The sequence below is a fragment of the Sciurus vulgaris genome (genome assembly GCF_902686455.1).
Source record: "Sciurus vulgaris genome assembly, chromosome: 1".
NCBI classification, from domain to species: Eukaryota; Metazoa; Chordata; class Mammalia; order Rodentia; family Sciuridae; genus Sciurus; species Sciurus vulgaris.
Genome location: NC_136461.1, coordinates 119,869,653 through 119,892,453, shown reverse-complemented (window position 1 = coordinate 119,892,453; position 22,801 = coordinate 119,869,653). Strand labels below are relative to the sequence as shown.

General features: G+C 38.1%; 1 protein-coding gene across 1 annotated transcript in view; it reads left to right on the top strand.

Moving 5' to 3' along the window:
- SPTA1 (spectrin alpha, erythrocytic 1) overlaps window positions 1-22,801 on the top strand; it is a 107,808-nt gene that overhangs the window by 40,472 nt on the left and 44,535 nt on the right. Inside the window, 26 exon segments of the mRNA XM_079102580.1 lie at window positions 600-751; window positions 1,355-1,541; window positions 4,284-4,385; window positions 5,808-5,899; window positions 7,537-7,681; window positions 8,501-8,682; window positions 10,824-10,923; window positions 11,034-11,231; window positions 11,980-12,123; window positions 12,655-12,758; window positions 13,524-13,558; window positions 13,561-13,685; window positions 13,900-13,950; window positions 13,952-13,960; window positions 13,962-13,979; window positions 13,981-14,034; window positions 14,535-14,589; window positions 14,592-14,671; window positions 14,855-14,908; window positions 14,910-14,960; window positions 16,255-16,321; window positions 16,324-16,462; window positions 17,541-17,620; window positions 17,623-17,660; window positions 18,289-18,410; window positions 19,230-19,362. Of these exon segments, the coding sequence (XP_078958706.1) occupies window positions 600-751; window positions 1,355-1,541; window positions 4,284-4,385; window positions 5,808-5,899; window positions 7,537-7,681; window positions 8,501-8,682; window positions 10,824-10,923; window positions 11,034-11,231; window positions 11,980-12,123; window positions 12,655-12,758; window positions 13,524-13,558; window positions 13,561-13,685; window positions 13,900-13,950; window positions 13,952-13,960; window positions 13,962-13,979; window positions 13,981-14,034; window positions 14,535-14,589; window positions 14,592-14,671; window positions 14,855-14,908; window positions 14,910-14,960; window positions 16,255-16,321; window positions 16,324-16,462; window positions 17,541-17,620; window positions 17,623-17,660; window positions 18,289-18,410; window positions 19,230-19,362 (2,517 nt within the window).

Below are 22,801 nucleotides of genomic sequence, written 5' to 3'. Positions count from 1 at the left end.
TCCATCTACACCTACAAAAATCTTTTAAAAAACCCCCCAAAACAAAACCACCATGTACCAGCCCACCCACCTTCCTTTCTCTTTGCCTAGACCTCTTTATTTCACCACATTTTTCTATGAGAAAATGAACTACCAAAAGTTAGTACAATAATACTAACAAAAAAAGAAAAGAGTTTACATTAATGGATTTCTATAATTGACAATTGTTAGAACCTCTAGATGTGAGAAGACATTTTTGTGCAGTATTATCACACACATGACCACCCCCAAGACACTTTGTTGGATTTCTGGTGAACAAAAGTGCACCATCCATTGGAAGAGCCAGGTTTGATTTTTGAAACCCTTTCTACAGTTAGGGAAATGACATAAAATACCATATTATTTGATTTTAGGGGCTTACCTCTGCAATTTCTGAAATTTCACAATAACTTTTTTTTTTGGTAATCTGTGGAAATCACATACCCAACTGTAAGTGATGGTTAGTTTTTCTTGGCCACCAACTTGTGTCTGTGCCTAGAACCTTAGTTAGGAGAATCAAAATCTCTCTTGTCTGTGGGTCTTCCAAGGACTGAAGGAGTGGGAATCTGTTCTCCCTTCAGGACTGGTGGAAGGTTGAAGCGGATGATCACCAGGGCTTTGTGCCAGCTGTCTATGTCAGAAAACTGGCCCATGATGAGCTCCCCATGGTCCCAAAGCGGCGGCGAGAAGAGCCAGATGAAATTGCCCAGCGCCAGGAGCAGATTGAGGAACTGTAAGTTCTGGATGCTGGAGAAATGGACAGTGTTTCGCAAAATATTTCCTATTGAATGAAGGCACTCTTCTCATTGGTTAGAGATACATATTCAAAGATTTCAAGAACAGGAAAAATAAATCTTAGGATCCTCCAGACACTTGAATTTTTATATGAAGAGAGGGAATCCCAAAACCATTAAATGAATTGCCTGAGGTCTGACACTTAATACAGCATTGTCTGTGGAATCTCTGCTCATTCCTTTAAGGTTGATAAAATGTCTCCTGACAACCAATGTGGACTTGGTTTATTCTGTTTAATATTGGGGGCATCATGTAAGAATTTCAATTTGATAAAATAGGAAGGGATGTTGCCAGCCATACTCTCAGGTCACTGACATTTTTATTGTTATTAAATGTAATACTATGTTTAGCTCTCTGCTACTAATGCTTTATTTTGCTGCCATCTTTATTTCGCCCACTCCTTTACTGATCTTCTTTTGAAATTATTCTTCCTTCACTTTTTGTCTCTTTCACTCCCTGTTTTTTTTAATCCTGTCTCTACTCTTCTGAATCTTTTACATCTTTTATTCCATTTTTCCATCCTCATGACTTCCCCACCCAGGTACCGCTCTCTCTGTGATCGTGCAGAAGAACGCAGACGTTGCCTGCTACAACGTTATAATGAATTTCTGCTGGCCTATGAGGCAGGAGACATGTTGGAGTGGATTCAAGAGAAAAAAGCAGAAAACACTGGAGTGGAACTTGATGATGTTTGGGAGCTGCAGAAAAAGTTTGATGAATTTCAAAGGGTAAGTAAGAGGAACTTTCACTGGGTACGGTGGCACACAACCGTAATCCCAGGGGCTTGGGAGGCTGAGGCAGGAAGATCGTGAGTTCAAAGCCAGCCTCAGCAACACCAAGGTGCTAAGCAACTCAGAGAGACCCTGTCTCTAAATAAAATACAAATAGGGTTGGGGATGTGGCTCAGTGGTCAAGTGCCCCTGGGTTCAGTCCCCAGTACCCGCCCGCCAAAAAAAAGGAAGAGGAGCTTTCTCTAGACACCCTTTGAGGCTTGTCATAGATTCTTTGTGTCCCATGTGTCCTCCTACATGACTCTTCAATTGATTTAATACTTACTATACTTATTAGATATTCTCTGCAATGCTACTGAAAACTCCACAAGTCAGGTCTTCCTCTGTTTATTGTAGTCGTTAATCACTGGTTAGGAAATGCAGAAGAAATTAACTACTGATTTCCCAGAATTCCTCAAAACTTGCCCTATATCATACTGTCTTTGTTTTTTTTTTTTTTTTTTTTTGGTATCAGAGATTGGTCTTGGAGGCACTTGACCACTGAGCCACATCCCCAGCCCTATTTTGTATTTTATTTAGAGACAAGGTCTCTCTGAGTTGCTTATCACCTTGGTGTTGCTGAGGCTGGCTTTGAACTCAGGATCCTCCTGCCTCAGCCTCCTGAGATGTTGAGATTATAGGCATATGTCACCACACCTGGCTTGTACTGTGTTGTTGATGCCCAGGTTGAGATGGGATTTTTTTTAAATTCATTTTTATTATGAACAAATGGGATACATCTTGTTTCTCTGTTTGTACATGAAGTAGAGGCATACCATTTGTGTAATCATACATTTACCTAGGGTAATAGTTTTTGATTCATTCTCTTATTTTTTTCTCCCCCCCCCACCCCTCCCACCCCTCTTATCACTCTATACAGTCCCTCTTTCCTCCATTCTTGCCACCCTCCCACCCCCCATTATGTGTCATCCGCTTATCAGCGAGATCATTCATCTCTTGGTTTTTTGAGATTGGCTTATCTCATTTAGCATGATATTCTCCAATTTCATCCATTTGCTTGCAAATGCCATAATTTTATTCTTCTTTATGGCCGAGTAATGTTCCATTGTATATATATACCACAATTTCTTTATCCATTCATCAATTGAAGGGCATCTAGGTTGGTTCCGCAATCTGGCTATTGTGAATTGAGCAGCTATGAACATTGTTGTGGCTGCATCTCTGTAGTATGTAGTCCTTTGGGTATAGGCCACGGAGTGGGATAGCTGGGTCAAATGGTGGTTCCATTCCAAGTTTTCTAAGGAATCTCTACACTGCTTTCCAGAGCGGCTGCACTAATTTGCAGCCCCACCAACAATGTATGAGTGTACCTTTTCCCCTACATCCTTGCCAACACCTATTGTTGCTAGTATTCTTGATAATCACCATTCTAATTGGGGTGAGATGGAATCTTAGGGTAGTTTTGATTTGCATTTCTCTAATTACTAAAGATGTTGAACATTTTTTCATATATCTGTTGATTGCTTGTAGATCTTCTGTGAAATGTCTGTTCATTTCCTTAGCCCATTTGTTGACTGTGTTCTTTGTATTCCTGGTGTAGAGCTTTTTGAGTTCTTTATATATTCTGGAAATTAGTGCTCTATCTGAAGTATGAGTGGCAAAGATTTTTTCCCATTCTGTAGCTTCTCTCTTCACATTGCTGATAGTTTCCTTTGCTGAGAGAAAGCTTTTTAGTTTGAATGTATCCCAGTTAGATTCTCAATTTTATTTCTTGTGCAATGGGAGTCCTGTTAAGGAAGTCTGATCCTAAGCTGACATGTTGAAGATTTGGACCTACTTTTTCTTCTATAATATGCAGGGTCTCTGGTCTGATTCCAAGGTCCTTGATCCATTTTGAGTTGATTTTTGTGCAGGTGAGAGATAGGATGTTGAGAGGGGACTCCGTGTAGAGTCTAATTCTGGGATAAAGATTGGGGTGGGAAGAGAAGAATAACCTGACTTTACAGTGAGAAAATGTCTAAGTATTTATCTACCTAACATCCTTTCATCATCTTTTTTTCCTCTTATTTTTATTCGATCATCTTATCTAGCACTGAATATAAGTTTCTTCCTTCCTTTTCCTTTTGCTATATCCCATTATGTGTGTATATGTATGTGTGTGTGTGTGTGTGTGTGTGTGTGTGTGTGTGTGCGTGCACATAGATAGTGTGTGTACTCCCTTGTGCTGATTTTTACAATATCCTTTTATACAGGAAAATCATAACTCAATGAAATTCTATAAAGATGGAGGTATTTATAAGGACAGAAAATAATATTACATAGCTCAGGTATAGATACCTCTGACAATAAAAGTCACTATAGGGAAATTTTTAATAAATCTAAGTAGATGGATATGCTTCATACTTTAGATGAATAATAGTTCTCTTGGCAAGGTTTGATAGTTACTGGGTGTCAGAGAGTTTAAGAGTATTTTCTCAGTGGCTGCTTAGAAGAAAGCAGTTTATGGGGCTGGGGGTATAGCTCAGTTGGTAGAGTGCCTGCCTCACAAGCACAAGGCCCTGTGTTCAATCCCCTGCACACCCCCCCCCCCAAAAAAAAAAGAAAGCAGTTTGTGTAATGCAAGTGAGGTTACCGATATGTTTTAATAATACTTACTGAATAGATGTGAAGATGCCCAGATAAATATGGAATTTTTTGAGAAGAGGGTTGACACTGCTTTGGACAAATTTTCTCATCCAGGATTTGAAGACCAATGAGCCTCGGCTAAGGGATATCAACAAGGTAGCTGATGATCTGCTATGGGAAAAACTTCTGACACCAGAAGGAGCTCACATCCGGCAGGTAACTGAGGCTCCTTCCATTCCTCCTCACCAGGAGGTTGGGCCTTGCAATCATCATTTTACTCTAATGTACTCCATCTCATAGTCAGCAGATCAGTTAGGATATACAGGAATTGACAGCAGTGTGAAACTGATTACAGGGAAGCCCAGCCATACAGGAGAAGCCAGACTATAGGAGTCCAGCCATTTTTATTGTCTAAATGAACTTAGTTAAATAATGTTTGTTTATTATAATTTATTGAGTGTCCTCTATGTTCTCACATAGTTTTTTTTTTGTTGTTGTTGTTGTTTTTTTTTTTTTTTTTTTTTTTTTTGGTGAAGGGAGGACAAAAGTATTGGGACCATAAATTCAGATTTAGTTTCAAGAAGCAGTTTTAGGAAGTTTACAAACTATTGCATTGGGCATCAGGAAAATTGAGCTTAAGTGCTGGCCCTATCCCTGTCTGTGTGTTCTTGGGCAACTCATTTCTTTGCTGAGATATTCAGTTTCCACATCTGAAAAGCAAGAATGCTAGATAGAAAAATCTCTAAATTTCCTTTTAATTTTCTGTGCTATGTTCCATAAGTTGAAAATAAAGTTTTGCCTTCTATCCCTACCCCAAAATGTAACTTTTGAATAAAAATTTTGCAATACATGCATTTGAACTGACATGAAATTTTTAAATTATAACAATCACTTCCCTTTTGTTACCATTCACATAAGAGATCCATTGCTCAAATACATGAATGCAAAGAAAGTGCAGATAAAGAAGCTATGATACTAGAAAGAGGATAATCAAGAAAGTTTACCGTAAGAGTTGGGTTCTGATAAACATAATAAAGAGGGAGAAGAGAGGGAATAGAGATGAGAGGGAGGAAATTCTGTGTCTAGAGCTATGACTCCATAAAAGACTAATGAACTTTAATGGAAAGTCTAGTCTGTGTGTTGTTATAAACTGGCAAAGATGAGGTCCATTCTTGCTTCTGTGGTGGTTGTCGAGGAAGAAGTAATGTGCATGAATAGGTATACTCCTAACAGAAAGTAAGGCTCTTAGAGATTACTAGGTCTATTCAATTCAGAATACAGAAAGGTATTATGTTTGCCCTGGAGAACTGTAGCAGATTCTAACTACCAAGGCAACAGTTTTTACTCATTTTTTCAGAGGTTATATATAATATGATCTGTGTGATAGCAAGCATCAATTATGACTCCAGGGTTGATGGATCTACTGGGAATCATCAGTTTGGAAGAGAAGAAATCCCTTTATCTGCTGCCCCAGCATAAGAGTGGACCAAGCTTAGCCTGTCCAAGAAAAAAGTAAAGCAAGACAATTTCTGAAGGAGATAACATGAAAGCAATAATTTAAGTCCCAGTTAGTCATAGATACCATTGAGCTATCTGGACCAGCTCCTTGTCCAAAGTCTGATGTATCTTTTCTTTTAGGAATTGAATACACGCTGGGATTCCTTGCAGAGGCTTGCTGATGAACAGCAGCAGCTGCTAGGCAGTGCACACGCTGTAGAGATGTTTCACAGGTAAGAATTAATTCTAAAATGCAGTCCTACTCTAGAACAACTCACATAACTCACAAGTCCAGTTATTATGCGTGTTAGTCAGCTTTTCATTGCTGTGACAAAAATATCTGACTAGAACAACTTAAAGGAGAAATGCGAGCTCACAGAAGACTCAGTTCATGATTGGTGATCTCCATTACTCTGGGCATGAGGTTAGACAGAACATCATGACACAAAGGCTTGAAGGAGGAAAACCACTTAGTTCAGAGCAGCAAGGAAGGAGAAAGAGAGAGGAAGGAACCAGATCTAGACTATGCTCTAGTGATCTCTTTCCTGTAAGCCATGCCCCACCTGCTTATGGTTACCAACCATTAAGTCCATTAATTATTAATCAATCAAGTGGATTAATCCACAGATGAAGTCAAAACTATCATAATTTATTTTTTCACTTCTGAACATTGATGCATTGCCTAATATGTGAGTTTTTTGGGGGACATTTCATTTCTAAACCATAACTCTATGGGAACCGTAGCTGTTAGTGTAACCCTTTTTCCTGAGATAGAGACAGTTTACAAATAGGAGATCAGGTTTTTCAGCAATAGATTCCTCATTTGGCAGGTTCAATACTCCAAGACAACCTACTTCAATTTATTTATTTATGTATTGAATGTATTACTATTTTATTTTTTTGTGGTACTAAATATTGAATTCAGGGGTATTTTCCCATTAAGCTACTTCCCTAGACCCTTACAACATTTTTTTTTTTTTTTTTAATTTTGAGACAGGATCTTCCTAAATTTCCCAGACTGAACTTGAACTTGCAATCTTTCTGCCTCAGCTTCCAGAGTAGCTGGGATTATAGGCATGCACTACCATGCTTAGCTCCAACTTTAGTTTTCTAATGCCTGCCTTGGGCTCTGGCACATAATTAACACTTTATGAATGCTTTCATGATAGTGTATCAGTTTGAGGTATAAACAAGTGGTGTAAATAATTATAGTCCTAGACTAGGAGCAGACAGACATCACATTGACTTTGTTCATTGAATACATTTTTTGTCTTTGATTACCAAATTCGTACTTGCATTAAGAAATATAACCACACATACAAGAATTAAACAAGTGAACAAAGCAGAAACCAGATACCTTCCTATGTATAAATGTGTCTTAAAGATGCAAGGAAGGAGAAAGCAGAGATTCAGGTAGGTATGATGGGAATAGCTTACAATAGAAAGCATGCGTGTAATTGTTAAACACTTAGCTCTGAGTTAGACCTCTTGTTTCAAACTGTAGGCTGCACTATCTGGCATTGGTGTTATTTTGGGAAACAGAGGTGGTGGTGGTGGTGGTGGTGATGGTAATGGTGGTGGTAGAGGTGATATGATGTTGGTGGTAGAGGCGGTAGAGGCAGTCATGGTGGTGTTGGTGGAAACGGTAGAGGTGGTGATGGTAGTTGTGGTATTAATGATGATAGTAATTGTGATGGTGTTAAAGTAGTGGTTGTGGTGGTAGTGGAATTGGTGAAGCTGGTGGTAGTGGTGATGGAGATGGAGGTGGTAGACGTGGTAATGTGGTGGTGGTGACTTCCTCCTGAGCCCAGTCAGTTTCCCTTTGTTACATATCATTACTTCTAAAATCTTTTATTCTCTTGTGTACCAGAGATGTAGATGACACAAAGGAACAGATTGAGAAGAAGTGCCAGGCCCTCAGAGCTGCTGACCCCGGCTCCGACCTGATCAGTGTTCAGGCGCTTCAGCGACAACATGAAGTCTTTGAGAGAGACCTCACCCCTCTGAGGGAAAAGGTGAGATATTTGCTTCTGAGCTTTCTCAACACCTTCCTATTTGCTATAATAACCATATCAATGCCCCCTACTTTGGTTCTCTTTTCCAGTCTCTTATTCTTTTGTTTCCTTATCTTGGACCATATTTGTTCTTGTCCTCTGTCCCCAAAGCAAGACCACTAAAAAGACTTAACCCCTAGATCATTAACATCAAGAAAAATACATTGAACTTCTACTATCTGAGTGAGTATTTAATGTCCCCCTGCCTGTTTAGTGGTTGTCAAGTGATCAGAAGTTGTGTCAAGTAGTTGCAGGACAGTGGCCTAGAAGAAATAGCAACTATGCATACCCAGGATGGCTAGGGCTATGCCTGAGCTTGGTGCTGTGTTTCTCAGCTAGGAGTTGAATAAGTTTACACCTACCCCAAAACACAAAAAGAAGATTAGAGCTTTCCAGATACCTTGAAGGCAAAATGCAGCTTGGTATTATCATGCAGAGCAAAAAGAAGCACAGAAAATATCTATATTGGAAATATCCTCACATAAAGAATAAGGACCTTTTTTATACCATGGTTCTGCCACTAACTGGAAGAAGCATTTAACTGTCCTTTTCTAAAACTTCTTACTTTTTTTTCAAAGAAGAATGGTTTCTGAAGTTTGAGCACTTCGAAAAGTTATCATGTGAACTAAAAGGTTGGTATTATTTTAATGAAGTAGTAAGATGTGATTGTACATTGCTGGCATCTATTTGGGGAGATTAATACCAGGACTCAGGACTCTTTATTTGCTAAGAATCGGGTGCTACGATAGTCTGATTGCCAGAGCTCTTGCACCTCCTCAGGTGACCGTACTCGGAGAGACAGCAGAGCGGCTCATTGATTCCCACCCAGATGCCATTGAGGACCTGCAGAGACGGCGAACAGAGCTGAATAATGCCTGGGATGACTTACAGGTGCTTACAGAGGACCGTAAAGAAAACCTAAATGAGGCCCAGAAATTCTATCTGTTCCTCAGCAAGGCCAGGTAAAGGTCAAATGTGGATTTTCATCTTGTGGGTGGGGAATTTTCATATTTGGACCTTAAGTACAGCCTGGAGGAGCAGTCTGGGTACTACAGGTGCTATCAACTCATGGATTTGAAAAGTACCACTCTGTCCAAATATTGAAACTGGTGAGGCACAAAAATGTCAAGTTCAATACTTCCAGCCATAAAAGATTGATATTTGAAGAAATGTGAGGCCATATGGATCAACTTAACAACCTTCTTCAAAGTGTATGGCCCATACAAGGTACTATATCAGGAGATGCAGGGCAAGGGGACTTTATTACCGCTGGACAGGCAGAGAAAAATATAGACAACTAAGGTAAAACATAACAAAACACACATCCTAGCAAACAGCAGTGAAAGTTCAGAGATACAGAGAACAGATTAGATTCCCTGTGCTGTAGCTGAAGTAGCATTTGATTACTTATCAGTCAGGATATTGGTAAAAGAGAATGTTATTCATACGGATGGGACTAGAAAAAGATATGAGGATAAGAAAGGTTGAGAATGTTCTTGAAGAAGGGGAAACTAGAGAATAGTATTTTTTATGTTGAGGGTGGTAAGGAGAAGTGATAAAGAGAAAAATTTTGAAATGTTGGAACCAAACCCTAGAGAATTTTCAGTGTTGTGGTACAATCAGAAAATTATCGCAAGATGAAATTCACCTCGAAAATACACACTATGCAGAATAACTCTGCCCCATCATATTAACCTGCTTGGAGGAGTATTTGGAATTGAAGGTCCAGGTGATAGCAACTCACAATGCAGTGCTTGAAGAAGAAAAGGGAGCAGATGAGCAAAACGATTGCAGTTGTTTTTGGTAACTCCTCCCCCAATTTACCACCTCTGGAAAGCTATAGTTTTTCACACACTGTAATTAGATAATATTCATACCCATTCTTCAAAATCATTTATTTCCATGTAATTACTAAGATTCCAGATTAAATGATGGCTCCTTCTTCTTATGAAATTTTATTCTTTGATATTTCAGAACTAAAGTCATATTTTAGCTTCTGAGAAACACTAATGTCTTATTTTATTCCTTTATAATACTTTTGATTTCAGTTTTTTAATAACTATGAGTGTCTATGATCCATATGCTTCCCCCACCCTCAATATAAACAAAGTATGAGCCCCTAGAAGGTGAAGATACATCTTTTTCACAATGTTTGGTACTTTATAAGCACTAAAGAAAACTTAGATGTTTGAATAAATGAATAAATTATTTTACAAAAATCAAAAGACCTATCTTGCACAGATCTAAGGATTCCTAGTTAGCCAACAAGACTAAATATGTTCTTAGAGATTATTATTTTAACCATCATGATAACTTTTAAGTTATCTCTTTGGAAGAATAACCTTAGCTTGCCTTGCTTAAGGTCTTGACTACTAAAACAATAGGAAACAAGCCTTGATTTAATCTATAATGTAGGAAATGCATGTACATTGTATGTATGTTTGTGTGGGTCTATATGTGTGTGCTGAGCAAAAACATGTATTAGATTTTTGGGAAAAAAGAGGAAAGAGGAAAGATATGTCTCCCCTAAGACTCTATAAGTTATATCATTAAACCCAGAAAAACTGTTGAAGGAACAGGAATCAACAGTAGTAATGGAATATGTTCAGTCCAGAATTCTAGAGGTCCGGGTTCTAGTCCGCATGTATTTTTAAAATTTTATTACATTAGCAGATTGCTTACCTTTTCCAGGCTGACTTCCTCATCTCCAAAAATGGTAATAAAAGAGTTCTCATAATTCTTTTTTTTTAAATTTTTTTATTTTTTATTTTTTTGCAGTGCTAGGGATTGAACCGAAGGCCTTGTGCTTGCAAGGCAAGCACTCTACCAACTGAGCTATATCCCCAGCCCTCTCATAATTCTTTACAAGATTATTTCGGGAATTAAAATAAATAAAGTGCATGATAAGATTTTCAAATGCAAGATAATGCTATCATTAACACAACAAGAACACCAAACATCATAGAAATATAAGAAGACAGATAGAAAATATTATTCTGGAAATATTTTCTAGAAAGTTTAATACGGATAGTCTGGTAGAAAGTTGCAGGTTTTTTTTTTTTTTTTTTTTTTTTTATGGATCCCAATATACCTGTTTCTCTAGGGACCTTGAGAATTGGATGAGTGGCATTGGAGGCATGGTGTCATCACAGGAGCTGGCTGAGGACTTAACTGGCACAGAGATCTTGATAGAGCGACACCAGGTATGGCTAGAAATCCACAACCACTAATCATTTGACCTGATAAACTCCCCTCATTTAAAAAAAATTCAAAAAGATTAGCCTTACCAGTCTATTTCCCTACTTTCCAACAGGAGCATCATGACGAGATGGAGGCAGAAGCCTCCACCTTCCAGGACTTAGAAAACTTTGGCACAGACCTTATAGACAGTGGGCACCGTAAAAGCCCTGAGATTGAAAATAAACTTCAAGATGTTAAACTAAAGAGAGATAATTTGGAGAAGGCTTGGGATCAACGCAAGAAGATGCTAGACCAATGCCTGAACTTGCAGGTACAGCCAAGTTCCAGTAGTTAAGCAGATTTAGCCCTGGTCTGTTCTTTGTAAGCAGTTTGGATATTATAGTCACTCAGGATACTAACTTCCCATGGTGTAAACACATGGCATCTCTTGATTGTGTAACGTTGTATTCTATAGTCTGATTACTGTTTTACCCACTGCTCTTATCCCTGTTAGAAGTGACAAACACACTGGTGATCAGTCCTGAATATGACAGGGAGGGATTGTCATTTATTGATTAATTAAGGGGTTTATGTAGGCCCTTGTGTCACAAAGATTAGTAAGATAATATTTATATTTTTAAGTAGTGAAATTAGACATAGTACAGATGATTCTAATGAAGGAAATCATTTCAAAAAACAAAATTCATGAACACTTTGAGAGTAAAGAGGAAGGAGTGATTACAGCTTTTGAGGGAAGAGTATAGGAACATCACAGGCCAACTCTATGGGTAACGTTTAGTAGAGTCTCAAAGAAAATAACCAGTCAGTATCTGCCAGTTGTAAGGTATAGGAAATAATGCCCTCAAATTGGGTAGAGCTTATGTAAACACATAAAATGTGTGCTCAGGAAAGAGTAGAAAACCCAATATAGGTAAGATTCATTATCTTAGTGTTTCTGGAAAGAAAGTAAACACTGCTTGCAGGATCCTTGGTGTCCGTGTCAGGGGAGAGAGGTAAGACCATTTCCTCTGTCCACTTACAAAAAATATTTAATACACTTCTAATTTCATTTCCTGTAGTTGTTCCAAGGTAAATGTGAACAGATTGAGAGCTGGATGGTGGCACGTGAGAATTCCCTGAGGTCAGATGACAAAGATTCCTTAAATAGCCTAGAGGCCCTGATGAAGAAACGTGATGATTTGGACAAAGCAATCGCTGCTCAGGTAGTAACAAGGAAAATAAGTATCCCGATAATAATGATTGTAATAATGACAGAAGTCTTATACATTTGTCTGGGATTATGATTTAGAAGTATTTTGATTGACATTTACTTCTTACAGACAAGTCTAAAGCAGGCACAGTCGATTGACAGTAGACACTGTCTTATCCAAATCATATGTGCAATTGAACTTGAAGTCTGCCATCCTAAAACACAAAGTTTAGGATTAAAATTGACTTTGTATTCTTAATATCTATTTCAACAACCCGTTCGGTGTAGGGTTCACTTTACAATAGCATGAGTAATGACTGCTCTCTAGGGAGGTCATTACCACATGTAGTTCACCTCAGTAAGATTGTTAGATATTTTTCCTCCTGTTGAGTTGAAATACACCTCCTTGTAAGGCATTTACCCTTTGGATCTGTCTCCTGAAGCCAAAAGGGTTATCTTTTTGTTTTTCCGTAGTAGGGAGTCTGAGATTGTACCAAGGACTAAGGTACCTAAGGAATCTGAACTCTTATTTTCCTTTATTTAGGAAGGAAAAATCAATGACCTAAAAGATTTTGCTGATCAGCTCATAAATGATGACCACTATGCCAAGGAAGAGATCACTGCTCGGCTCCAACAAGTGCTAAACAGGTCAGGCCCATGTTACAGGAAGATGTAGCAAAGTGACCTCTTTGCTAGCATTGTGATGGGGGTGACATTCTGAGATTTTGTCTTTTCTAGAGGCCTTAAACTATTTGACATCTTGGAAACTGTGTTACCTTTTCATCACCGTGACTAAAATACCTGAAACGAACAACTTAGACAAGGGAAAGTTTATTTGGGGCTCAGGGTTTCAGAGGTCTCAGTGCATTGTTGGCTGACTGTACTGCTCTGGGCCTGAGGTGAGGCAGAAAATCATGGCAGAATGGTGTGGTGGAAGAAAGCTGCTTAGAGAACCATGAGAGAGAGAGAGAGAGAGAGAGAGAGAGAGAGAGAGAGAGAAGGAGAAGCCAGGAACAAGATATAATCCAAGGTCACACCTTCAGGGACCTGTGTTCTTCAGCTACTTCAGCTACACCCCACCTGCCTACAGTTACAACCCAGGAGCCCATTCAGATTATTAATCCATTAAATGGAAACTCATAATTTCACTTCTGAACATTACTGCATTGCCTAACACATAGACTTTCAGAGGACATTAAAGATGCAAATGATAACATTGTCTGATCTAGACTTATGGATGAAAGACATAGAAAGTACTTTTGAAATTACCTGACCTAATCACTGCATTTTATGTCTGAAAACAGTGAGATAGGATGAGAGGAAAAAAGGGTAGGTTGCAAGATAGAAAAATTCATGTATTTGACATCAGAGTAAAGGCAAGGGTAAACAGAGTGATTTGGCCTCCTCCCATAGATGGGATGCTCTCAAAGCACTACTGATTGCTGAACAAACAAACTTGGAGACTATGCTGATCTGAAAAAATTCTACCGTGACCTTGAGGAGCTAGAAGAATGGATCAGTGAGATGATGCCCATAGCCTGTGATGAATCCTACAAAGACCCCACCAACATTCAGGCAAGTTCAAAATAGGAGTCTTGGAAAATTTAACCGTCTCACCTTGTTGGCCGAATGATCACCCCATAAACTGAACACTCATTTGCTTTTGAAGCCACTGCATCTACCCTCAGAAACGTTCTGATATGACAGAAATATTAACCTCCCATTTTAAACATCATTTTTCTTTATCTCACCTACCTGAGAGGGTAATTTAGTTTTTCTTTGCCTTCAGAGGAACTACCTGAAGCATCAGACCTTTGAAAATGAGGTCCATGGTCGAGCATGAGCAGGTAAGAAGAAGTCATCAACCTGGGGAAGGTCCCTGATTGAGCGGAAGGCATGTGATGGCAGTGAAGAGACCATGGAGGTAAAGGTCCTGTCGGGATGAGCTTGGGCTGCAAAGGTACAAGAAGAAAAATCTTTTACTTCTTATTGTTCTAAAGGTAGGGATCAAGCATGTGCTCTGTGGTCCCTCGGATTGTTGGACAAGGAAGGAAGAAAAGCAGTGATGCTTAGACCACCTCTCCCATCATACTTAACTCCTGAATCTCCAAGAAAGCTTTCACTGAATTCCCAAGTCTTCTCATGCTTGTTTTGCATTTCCTATCCTTTCTGCCAAGAATTTTTTTGGCATTTGGATGCTAGTCCATGCAATCAGTGCAGGATCCTGTTTAAAACTTCTCCTTTCATCCAACACTTCTTGTTTTCCCAGATTGAGCATCACTAGTTTGAAATGTATGATATTCAAGTAAGAGCAAATTTGGCTAATCCCTACATACAGAAACTCCCTACATTATCATCTCAAGTTGTCATAGCACTCAGAGTACCAAACACTATTTTAAAAAGTCCTCTCTTTCTTTGAGTTAGGAGCAACTGAAATTGCTAAAAGAACATTGGAAAAACCTCCTTGAGAGAACAATTGACAAGGACAGAAACTCGATGCGGCTAGTCGCCAGCAGAGGTTCAACACAAGTGTCCGGGATTTCGACTTCTGGCTTTCAGAGGTAATTGCCCCTGGAGGTGGTGGGAGCATGGTAACTTAAAGAACACTTTTTAAATAAATGAATTTATATAGAATGGCTTTCGTGAGCCTTCTTGGAAAAGGACTGTAGACTAGATGCTAAATTTTATTCTCCTTAAACACATTTTTCATCTATCAGCTTTATTACTTATTGCTTTGTCCCCAGGCGGAGACACTTCTGGCAATGAAAGATCAGGCCAAGGACCTGGCTTCTGCAGAAAAACCTGCTCAAGAAGCATCAGCTATTGGAAAAAGAGATGTCGGCTCGAGAGGTAAGTAGTATTGAAATCCTCTCGACAGAAGGAAACATTTCTGATTTTTCTCCCTTATTTTCTAGGAGACCATTTGAGAATGTAGCCTTGCAAACTGAGCATGGTGTACTCAACCAGCATGCATTTTTAACCAGGTCAAATCTACGGGCTACAGAGCCATTGGGACAGTCACTGTCAATTATCACTGAACTGTAGACTCTAAAACTCAGGAAGTGGATCTTAAAAGCTGCCTCGTTTATCTTTTCACCCATACATGTATATAAACTATTTTCTATAGTATATATTCAATCTAGCCTTTGAAAGAAAATACAACTTTATTTTACAGAATTATAGAGAGAAAAATAAAATCAGTTGGAACATGTACAATGAATTTAAATACAAATACACTCTAGAAAACCTGTGAAGAATTCCAGTTGCAACCTAATAGCAACCAAAAACTTGTCCTGGGAACAGTAATAAAAATGCTGGCAGATGTTCATTTCATAGAGAGAATTGTTTTACTACTTATTTTCTTTGGTAACAGAGTCACATGCAGAAAGGACAAGAAGTTGAACACTTTCTTGATTTGGGTCTTCAGTACTTGGCATCTCCTGTTACCATAGCTAGAAGGCTGTGTTAGAGTGGGCAGAGCCTGGGTGTGTTCATGGCCAACCCTAAGCATTCCACCAATAGAGTTGTTCTTGTTCAATATTTTGATCGATGAATCAGTGCTCTAAAGGAAGATAGTTCCTGTATGGTGAGATTGTTCACCAAGATCTAATTTTCTAGCTGTGGATACAGGTAAAACTCAGAAGGAGGAACAAGGACACATACAATAAATGTACAGTTTCAGTAACATAGTCATGCTATCTCTATCACTCTATGTCTGACCTTATTTATTCTGAACACAGAAAAATATGTATAAATACGTAATAGTGTAGACCATCAAATTCACTATCTTTTTTTTGTGCGTGTGAGTGTGTGTGTGTGTGTGTGTGTGTGTGTGTGTAGCATTGATGATTGAACCTAGAGGTGCTGATCTACCACTGAGCTATATCCAAGTCCCTTTTGATTTTTTATTGTAAGACAGAGTCTCACTAAGTTGCTGAGGGTGGCCTCAAACTTGTAGTCCTTCTGCTTTCAGCCTCCTAAGTTGCTGGAATTACAGGCATGAGTTATATGCCCAGCTAAATCAAGCTATCTTTTAAAGCAATCTATTTGAACTGGTCCTTTGATCCAGAACCAGTGATGATTGAGTCTGGGGCCTATACAATACCTATACTCTGCCATTCACAGACATATTGGGACTTTCTAGGATGCACTCAAGGACCTGAAAAAACTTGGCTACGGATCTGCTATCCAGTGGACTTTCAACATTGAGCAGATGTGGAGAAAAGGGATAGTATCAACTCGCGGTTTGAAAATGTTCGGAACTTGGCAACTGCACATCATGAGAAACTGAAGAAGGCCTATGCATTGTTCCAGTTCTTCCAAGATCTAGATGATGAGGAATCCTGGATAGAGTATGTACCCTTAACTCAATTCACAATTTGGGGTAATCCAAGAGATCTGACTGGAAAATCCACCCAATATGTTCCAACTTATATGAAATGAAATTTCAACGTAAAATTTGTATTATCATTTTAATCATGTTTGTCACTGCTTAAAGTTCACGTTGGCTTCATTTTTCCCAAATTTCCTCACTGGATTTAGACAGAAGAATAGAAGTGTGGAGGGAGTGGTGAGCAGTTCATATACATGTTAGGAACCAAATTTTGAAGTTCTATATGTTTGCTTTATATAGTTCATAGAATGTGTAGTATTCTCAGATATAGCTGGGCTTTATAGCTTACCCAGATAATATAATTGGCATTATTCTGTCTATATCCAGTGTTGGTAATAACACTGAACTGGATATAAACAAAGAATGTTACACTCTATCTACCACAATTTCATTACTAATTTTCCTTTTGTTGTAAAAAATATGATTGAGGAACTCTAAGCAAATCAGACTATTCTGCTTCCTATATAATTTGTTCCATCATACTTCTCTTCTGCAAATCTGCTGATTATTATGAGTAATGAATGAATTAGATGGAAGCATAGTACATAGGGCACCAAAGAGGATATCTTTAAAACTTTGTAGATGGTACAAAATAGCATTATCTTGTCTATATTTCATGATGATATTCAAATATTTTATACTTGGAGCCATTTAAATTGCATGACCCCTATAACACCAACTCTTTATAACTATTCTGTTTTTATTGATATTGAGAGACAAAAATAATAAAGGCCATAAAGGTCATATCTATTTTCACTTTTTTTTCCCCAAGAGTAGTATTAATGTATGTTCATGAGCAAAGAAACTACAAAAGTAGATAGGCAAAAAATTCATGGGAAGGCTTTTTACAGGTGTGCACATGGTGGACATCAGTATTTTAATTTGTACTAGCATGACTCAGTTGTTATCTTTTTCGCTATTGGCATCAGAATGTTCCAGAGCTTACCACCTCCCCTGACAATGCATTTAGAAAACTGTTGCTCTTGAGTGACCTCAATATCTAAACTTAGAATTTTTTATTGCTTTCTTTGTTCCAGGGAGAAACTGGCACGAGTAAGCTCCCAGGACTATGGGAGGGATCTGCAGGGTGTTCAGAACTTATTGAAGAGGCACAAACGCTGGAGGGGGAGCTGGTGGCACATGAACCTGCTATCCAGGTAGGAATAAAATTATCAGACCCAAGGAGATAAGATAATCTAACAGCTGTCTCTCATGTTATAGCCAATATTTTGGTGCTTCGAAATGTGAATGCAGAATGCCGAAGTCTCAGAGAGTTAGTCATACAGTTCACAAGTGTTCTTTTTTTGACCACATTGTATCTTCTCTGAATAGAAGGATTCTAGACAGGAGTTTGTGCCATTGCCTGGAAGGAACATTTTTAGCAGTGTTGGAAAGTCATTGACAATTGGTATGCAGGTTAGGACATCTGCTAAAGCTGTATGATAGCCATATGGGAAAAAGGATACTCTGGGTCTGACCTGGCAGCAGAGTCCATGTGTGACCATGTGCTTATAAAGCAGCTTTATAAGCAAAATGCAAACACTGAGATATTTTATTATAAGCAAAATGCAAACACTGAGATATTTGCCAAAATATTTGGAAGTTTAGCAGGGTAGACCTGGCTGCAGTTTCCTTCATGTTCCTAGGATTTCTAGGACTACCTCAAGTCCCATGGAGGTTATAAATGATCCAAAGGGTAGGAAGGACCAAATACTTATCTAGAGACTGTGACTGAATTGGGGAGAGAATATAGAGTAATGCAAAATGGATGGGTGTGTTCTTCAGAATGTGCTGGATATGGCAGAGAAGCTGGGAGACAAGGCTGCTGTGGGGCAAGAGGAAATCCAGGAGCGGCTAGCTCAGTTTGTTCAACACTGGGAGAAACTCAAAGAGTTGGCCAAGGACAGGTGAGTGGGAGGCCCAATTATCTTCCTATGGGCTTCATTTTTGAGACTGTTGTTGGGACGATAATTAAGTGTTGTCTCAGCTTTGACCACTCTCCCTGAGTGCCTATCTTATAAGGTCCTACTCAACTCTTCCATGAAGCTCTCCACCAATTACCCTAGACAGAAATGATCATTACTTCTGTTCTGAAAATGCCTTTCTTCCTGCACTTACATGCAGCTGTCTTTTATCAGTATTTTCCTATAAGTGGTGTTCTTCATATCGTGTTAGCAGCCACACATCTGGTTTACTTTATTGTCCCAGATACACCCCTTAGTCATGAAAGAGTGAGGGAGTACTTTTCTCTTTTGCAGCCTCCTAGACAATTGGAACAACATAGCTATATCACAAATATAACAATTTCTGACTGTAATCCCAACCTGTTGGTGGTAGGAAGACATTTCTTCCTAGGGAAAAAGGAAGCTTCTAGATCTGTGGTTCCTTAATCATGTACTGTAGAAAGAGACACTTAGCTCACTGTGGACAGTCTTCAACTATGAAACCTTAGCATTTTACTTTTGGGGACCATAGGGTTTCCTTTCTTTAGCAAATTTTCTAGAAAGTAGACCCAAAATGGACTTCTAGGGCAGGAGTCTGCTCCATTTCACAGGAGATCTGCACCCCTGACCAGTAGGCATGTAGCAGATTGTGCTCTGGCCCAGTTTAACTGTGGCTAACTTGTGGAGTATGAGCAGGTCTGCCTGGATGAGATCGTGCCGCCATGCTGTCATCCGTGGCTTACCATTCCTTCTTCTCATGTCTGGTTAACCACCCTGTCACAGAGGGCTTCGGTTGGAAGAGTCTCTACAATTCCTGCAATTCATGGAGAATGCAGAGGAAGAGGAAACGTGGATCAGTGAAAAGGCGGTGATGGTGGCCCGAGGGGATTCTGGAGACACACTGGCTGCTACTCAGGTGAGCAACAAGCAGAATGAAATCAATTTTTCTCTCTCTAATTCGGATCCTTAAGTAGTTAATGTCTTCACCTGTAAAATTAGAAACTTTTCCTAGGGAAGAAGGAGAGGAGGGAATTTTGGATAATTATACCAATTTTAAGCATGAAAATGTAAAGATCTGAAGGTATCAGTAAATTGTCCAAAGTAAAGGAAACCAATCAGACATGAAAATGGTCCTCAAATCTTAATCTGTAATCTGTGTCTATGATTCAAAAGACTTTATGTTTAAAATCCATTCCTGATAGGTTGGATTATTTACAGGGCATAAATTTTCTAAAGATTTCCTCCAACCCTAATGTTACAGTAATTTGACAAAAATTCCTCTTATGCCTGGATATTGGTTACGAATTCCAGAATACATAATTTTTAGGATACAAAGAATTTTAATATGCCTACTAGAAACAATCGTTCCACTTAAGAAATGCCCTTTTAAATGCAGGGCTGGGTTTCCCAATGAATAGAAAAATTAAGTTTACAGTGTGATGTTGAGTTAATATAGATTTTGACAGCTTTTGAGATACTGATTGTAAAACAGTAATGTTCTAGGGAACTTGAGAAATGTGCTTTCTAAAAATTGGGACTTTACCCAAAACTCTATGTGGAGATAATTCATTTTTATATGATGGCATAAAAAAAATTTAGACTTACCAAAGAAACCTTAAAAATCTAAGCAGCATATAGTTCAAATTACCGACTCCTATGGTTTGAAAAATCTTTTAGAATGTGTTCATGAGCACCACTTACCATGTTGAATCATTGACCACTCTCAGTAGTTTTAAAGTTTCATATCAAATATTCCAAGGTTCTTCTTTAAAAAAATAAGCTTTTTAATTTTGAGAATTATGAATTCACATGCATTAAAATAATAATGCAGAAAAATCCTATGTATCCTTTACCAGTTTTTTCCAATGGTAATGTCCAGAAAACCATAGTATAATATCATAGCCAGGATGTTGACACTGCCAAGAGTCAGAACATTAGTATCACCAGAGATATGTCTCAGGTTGCTCCTCTATGGCCACCACCTACTTTCTTCCTGCCCTGTCCCATTCTTAACAACTGGCAACCATTAATCCTCTTCTATATTTCTAAAAATTTTTGTCATTTCAAGGCTGTTATGTGCATGAAATAATACTCTCTGTCACTCTTGAAGATTGACTTTTTCACTCTGCATAAAACTCAGGTGATTAATTCAAGTTTTTGTGTTACAATAGCTCATTCCTTTTTATTGCTGAATAGTGTCATGGTATAAGTGTACACAGTTCAATCACTCACCTGTTGGAGGTCATTTGGGTTGTTGCTACTTTTGACTATTTTGGGAAAACTACTATAAATATTGATAGAAAGATTTCCAAACAAACATAAGTCTGTTTCTCAGGGACAAATGTTTATGAGTCTAATTGCTGTACTGTAGAGTAATCATCCATTTATTTATTTTTTTAAAGCCAAACTGTTTTCCATAGTATCTATATCATTTTATAGCCTTACTACCAATTTCACAAGTGATAAAGTTTCTCTATATCCTTGCCAACACTTTTTGTTTTTGCTATTTTATTTAACCATTCGGTTAGGTGTGTAGTGATAGCTCCTTGTGGTTTTAATATATATTACTTAATAGCTAATGATGTTTTATATTTTTCATGTTTGATATCTGTATATTTTGCTGCAGTGAAATATCTCTAGGTCATTTACCCATTTTCTAAGTGAATAATTTGGTTTGGTAATAACACCTAACATGAGATGTCATCTTAATAAATTTTAAGTGTACAACACATTGGTAACTACAAATACAATATTGTATCTATAGAGTAGAACTCTTGGACTTTTACTTGTTTCACTGAAATTCATGCCTAATTATATTCCATTACCCCTTTTCTTATCCCTTGGTAACTACCATTCCACTGCTTTTTTTGTGGTTCATTTCTTCCTTTTTTGGTTCTTTTTCATTATATATAACATTAGAAGTCATTTTGACACTTAAGTATAAAAATATGGAAATACATACATTTATTCTGATTCAGTTCCTGGTACTTCTCCCCAATTATTCTCCTCCTCTCCCTCCTCCTGTTCTCTTCTCTCTACTTATCTTTCTGCTGTTCAACTTTTAGTTTTTGTTTTCTTTTTCTTTAGTTAGTGTCCTGTGAATGTACATGATGGTGAGGTTCACTGTGGTATATTCATATATTTATATATGAAATTTAGGTCAGATTCATTTCACTGTTCTTACCCTTTCCCATCCTTCTTCCCTTCCCCTCAATCTCCTTCATCTAGTTCACTGATTTTTCTACTATTTTTATGAAGCCCACCCACCTTCTCTCTCTCTCTCTCTCTCTCTCTCTTTCTCTCTCTGTCTTCTGTCTCCCTCCTTATTTAGGACTAGCTTTCGCCTGTCAGAGAAAACATTCAGCCTTTGACTTTCTGAGTCTGTCTTACTTCACTTTTTATTCTATTCGCTTGCCTCACATAAGTAGAATCATGCTGTATTTCTTTTTGTAACTGACTTATTTCACTTGGCATAATGTCAAGTTTTATTTCTGTTGTAACATACTGCATAATTTCCTTCTTTTTTAAAGCTGAACAGTCTTTCCAGTATATGTATATACTACATTTGATTTATCCATTCATCTGTAAATGAACTCTTAGGGTTTTTTTGACGTCTTGGCTATTGTGAATAGTGCTGAACTGACCATAGGAATGCTAATATTTTGTCAAGATCCCGATTTTAATTCCTTTAGATAAATGCCCAGAATTAGGATTTCTGGATACATGTGGTAGTTCTGGTTTCAACTTACTGAGAAACATTCACACAGTTTTTTCATAACTGCACCATTTTGAATCCCCACCAACAGTGTACCAGGGACCCAATTTATCTAAGCCATCACTAACACTTGCCGTCTTTTGTTTTTTACTAATAAGCAGCCTGACAGGTATGAGGTTACTTCTCATTGGATTTAACTTACATTTTCTTCGTGATTAGTGACAGTGATTATTTTTTCATGTATCAGTGGGACATTTATATGTCTTCTTTAACAAAAATTTTACTCAAGTTCTTAGTTCATTTTTGATCAAGTTCTTATTTGTTTTTTTTAATTTGATTTATTTATTTATAGTAATGAGTTTGAGCAGTTCTTTTTTATAATTGGTTAATCAGTTCTTTATACATTTTGAATATTAACTTCTTATTGGAGAAATAGTTTGCATGAATTAACTCTTATTCTGTAGGTCGCCATTTCACTCTGTTGATTGTTTCCTCTGCTGTGCATAGTATTTTAGTTTGGCGAAGCCCCACTTGTTTATTTATTTATTTATTTTTTGTTGTTGCCTGTGCTTTTAGTGTCATATCTAGGCAATCACTGTCAAAACCAGAGCTGTGAAACTTTCTGCTTGTTTTCTTCCAG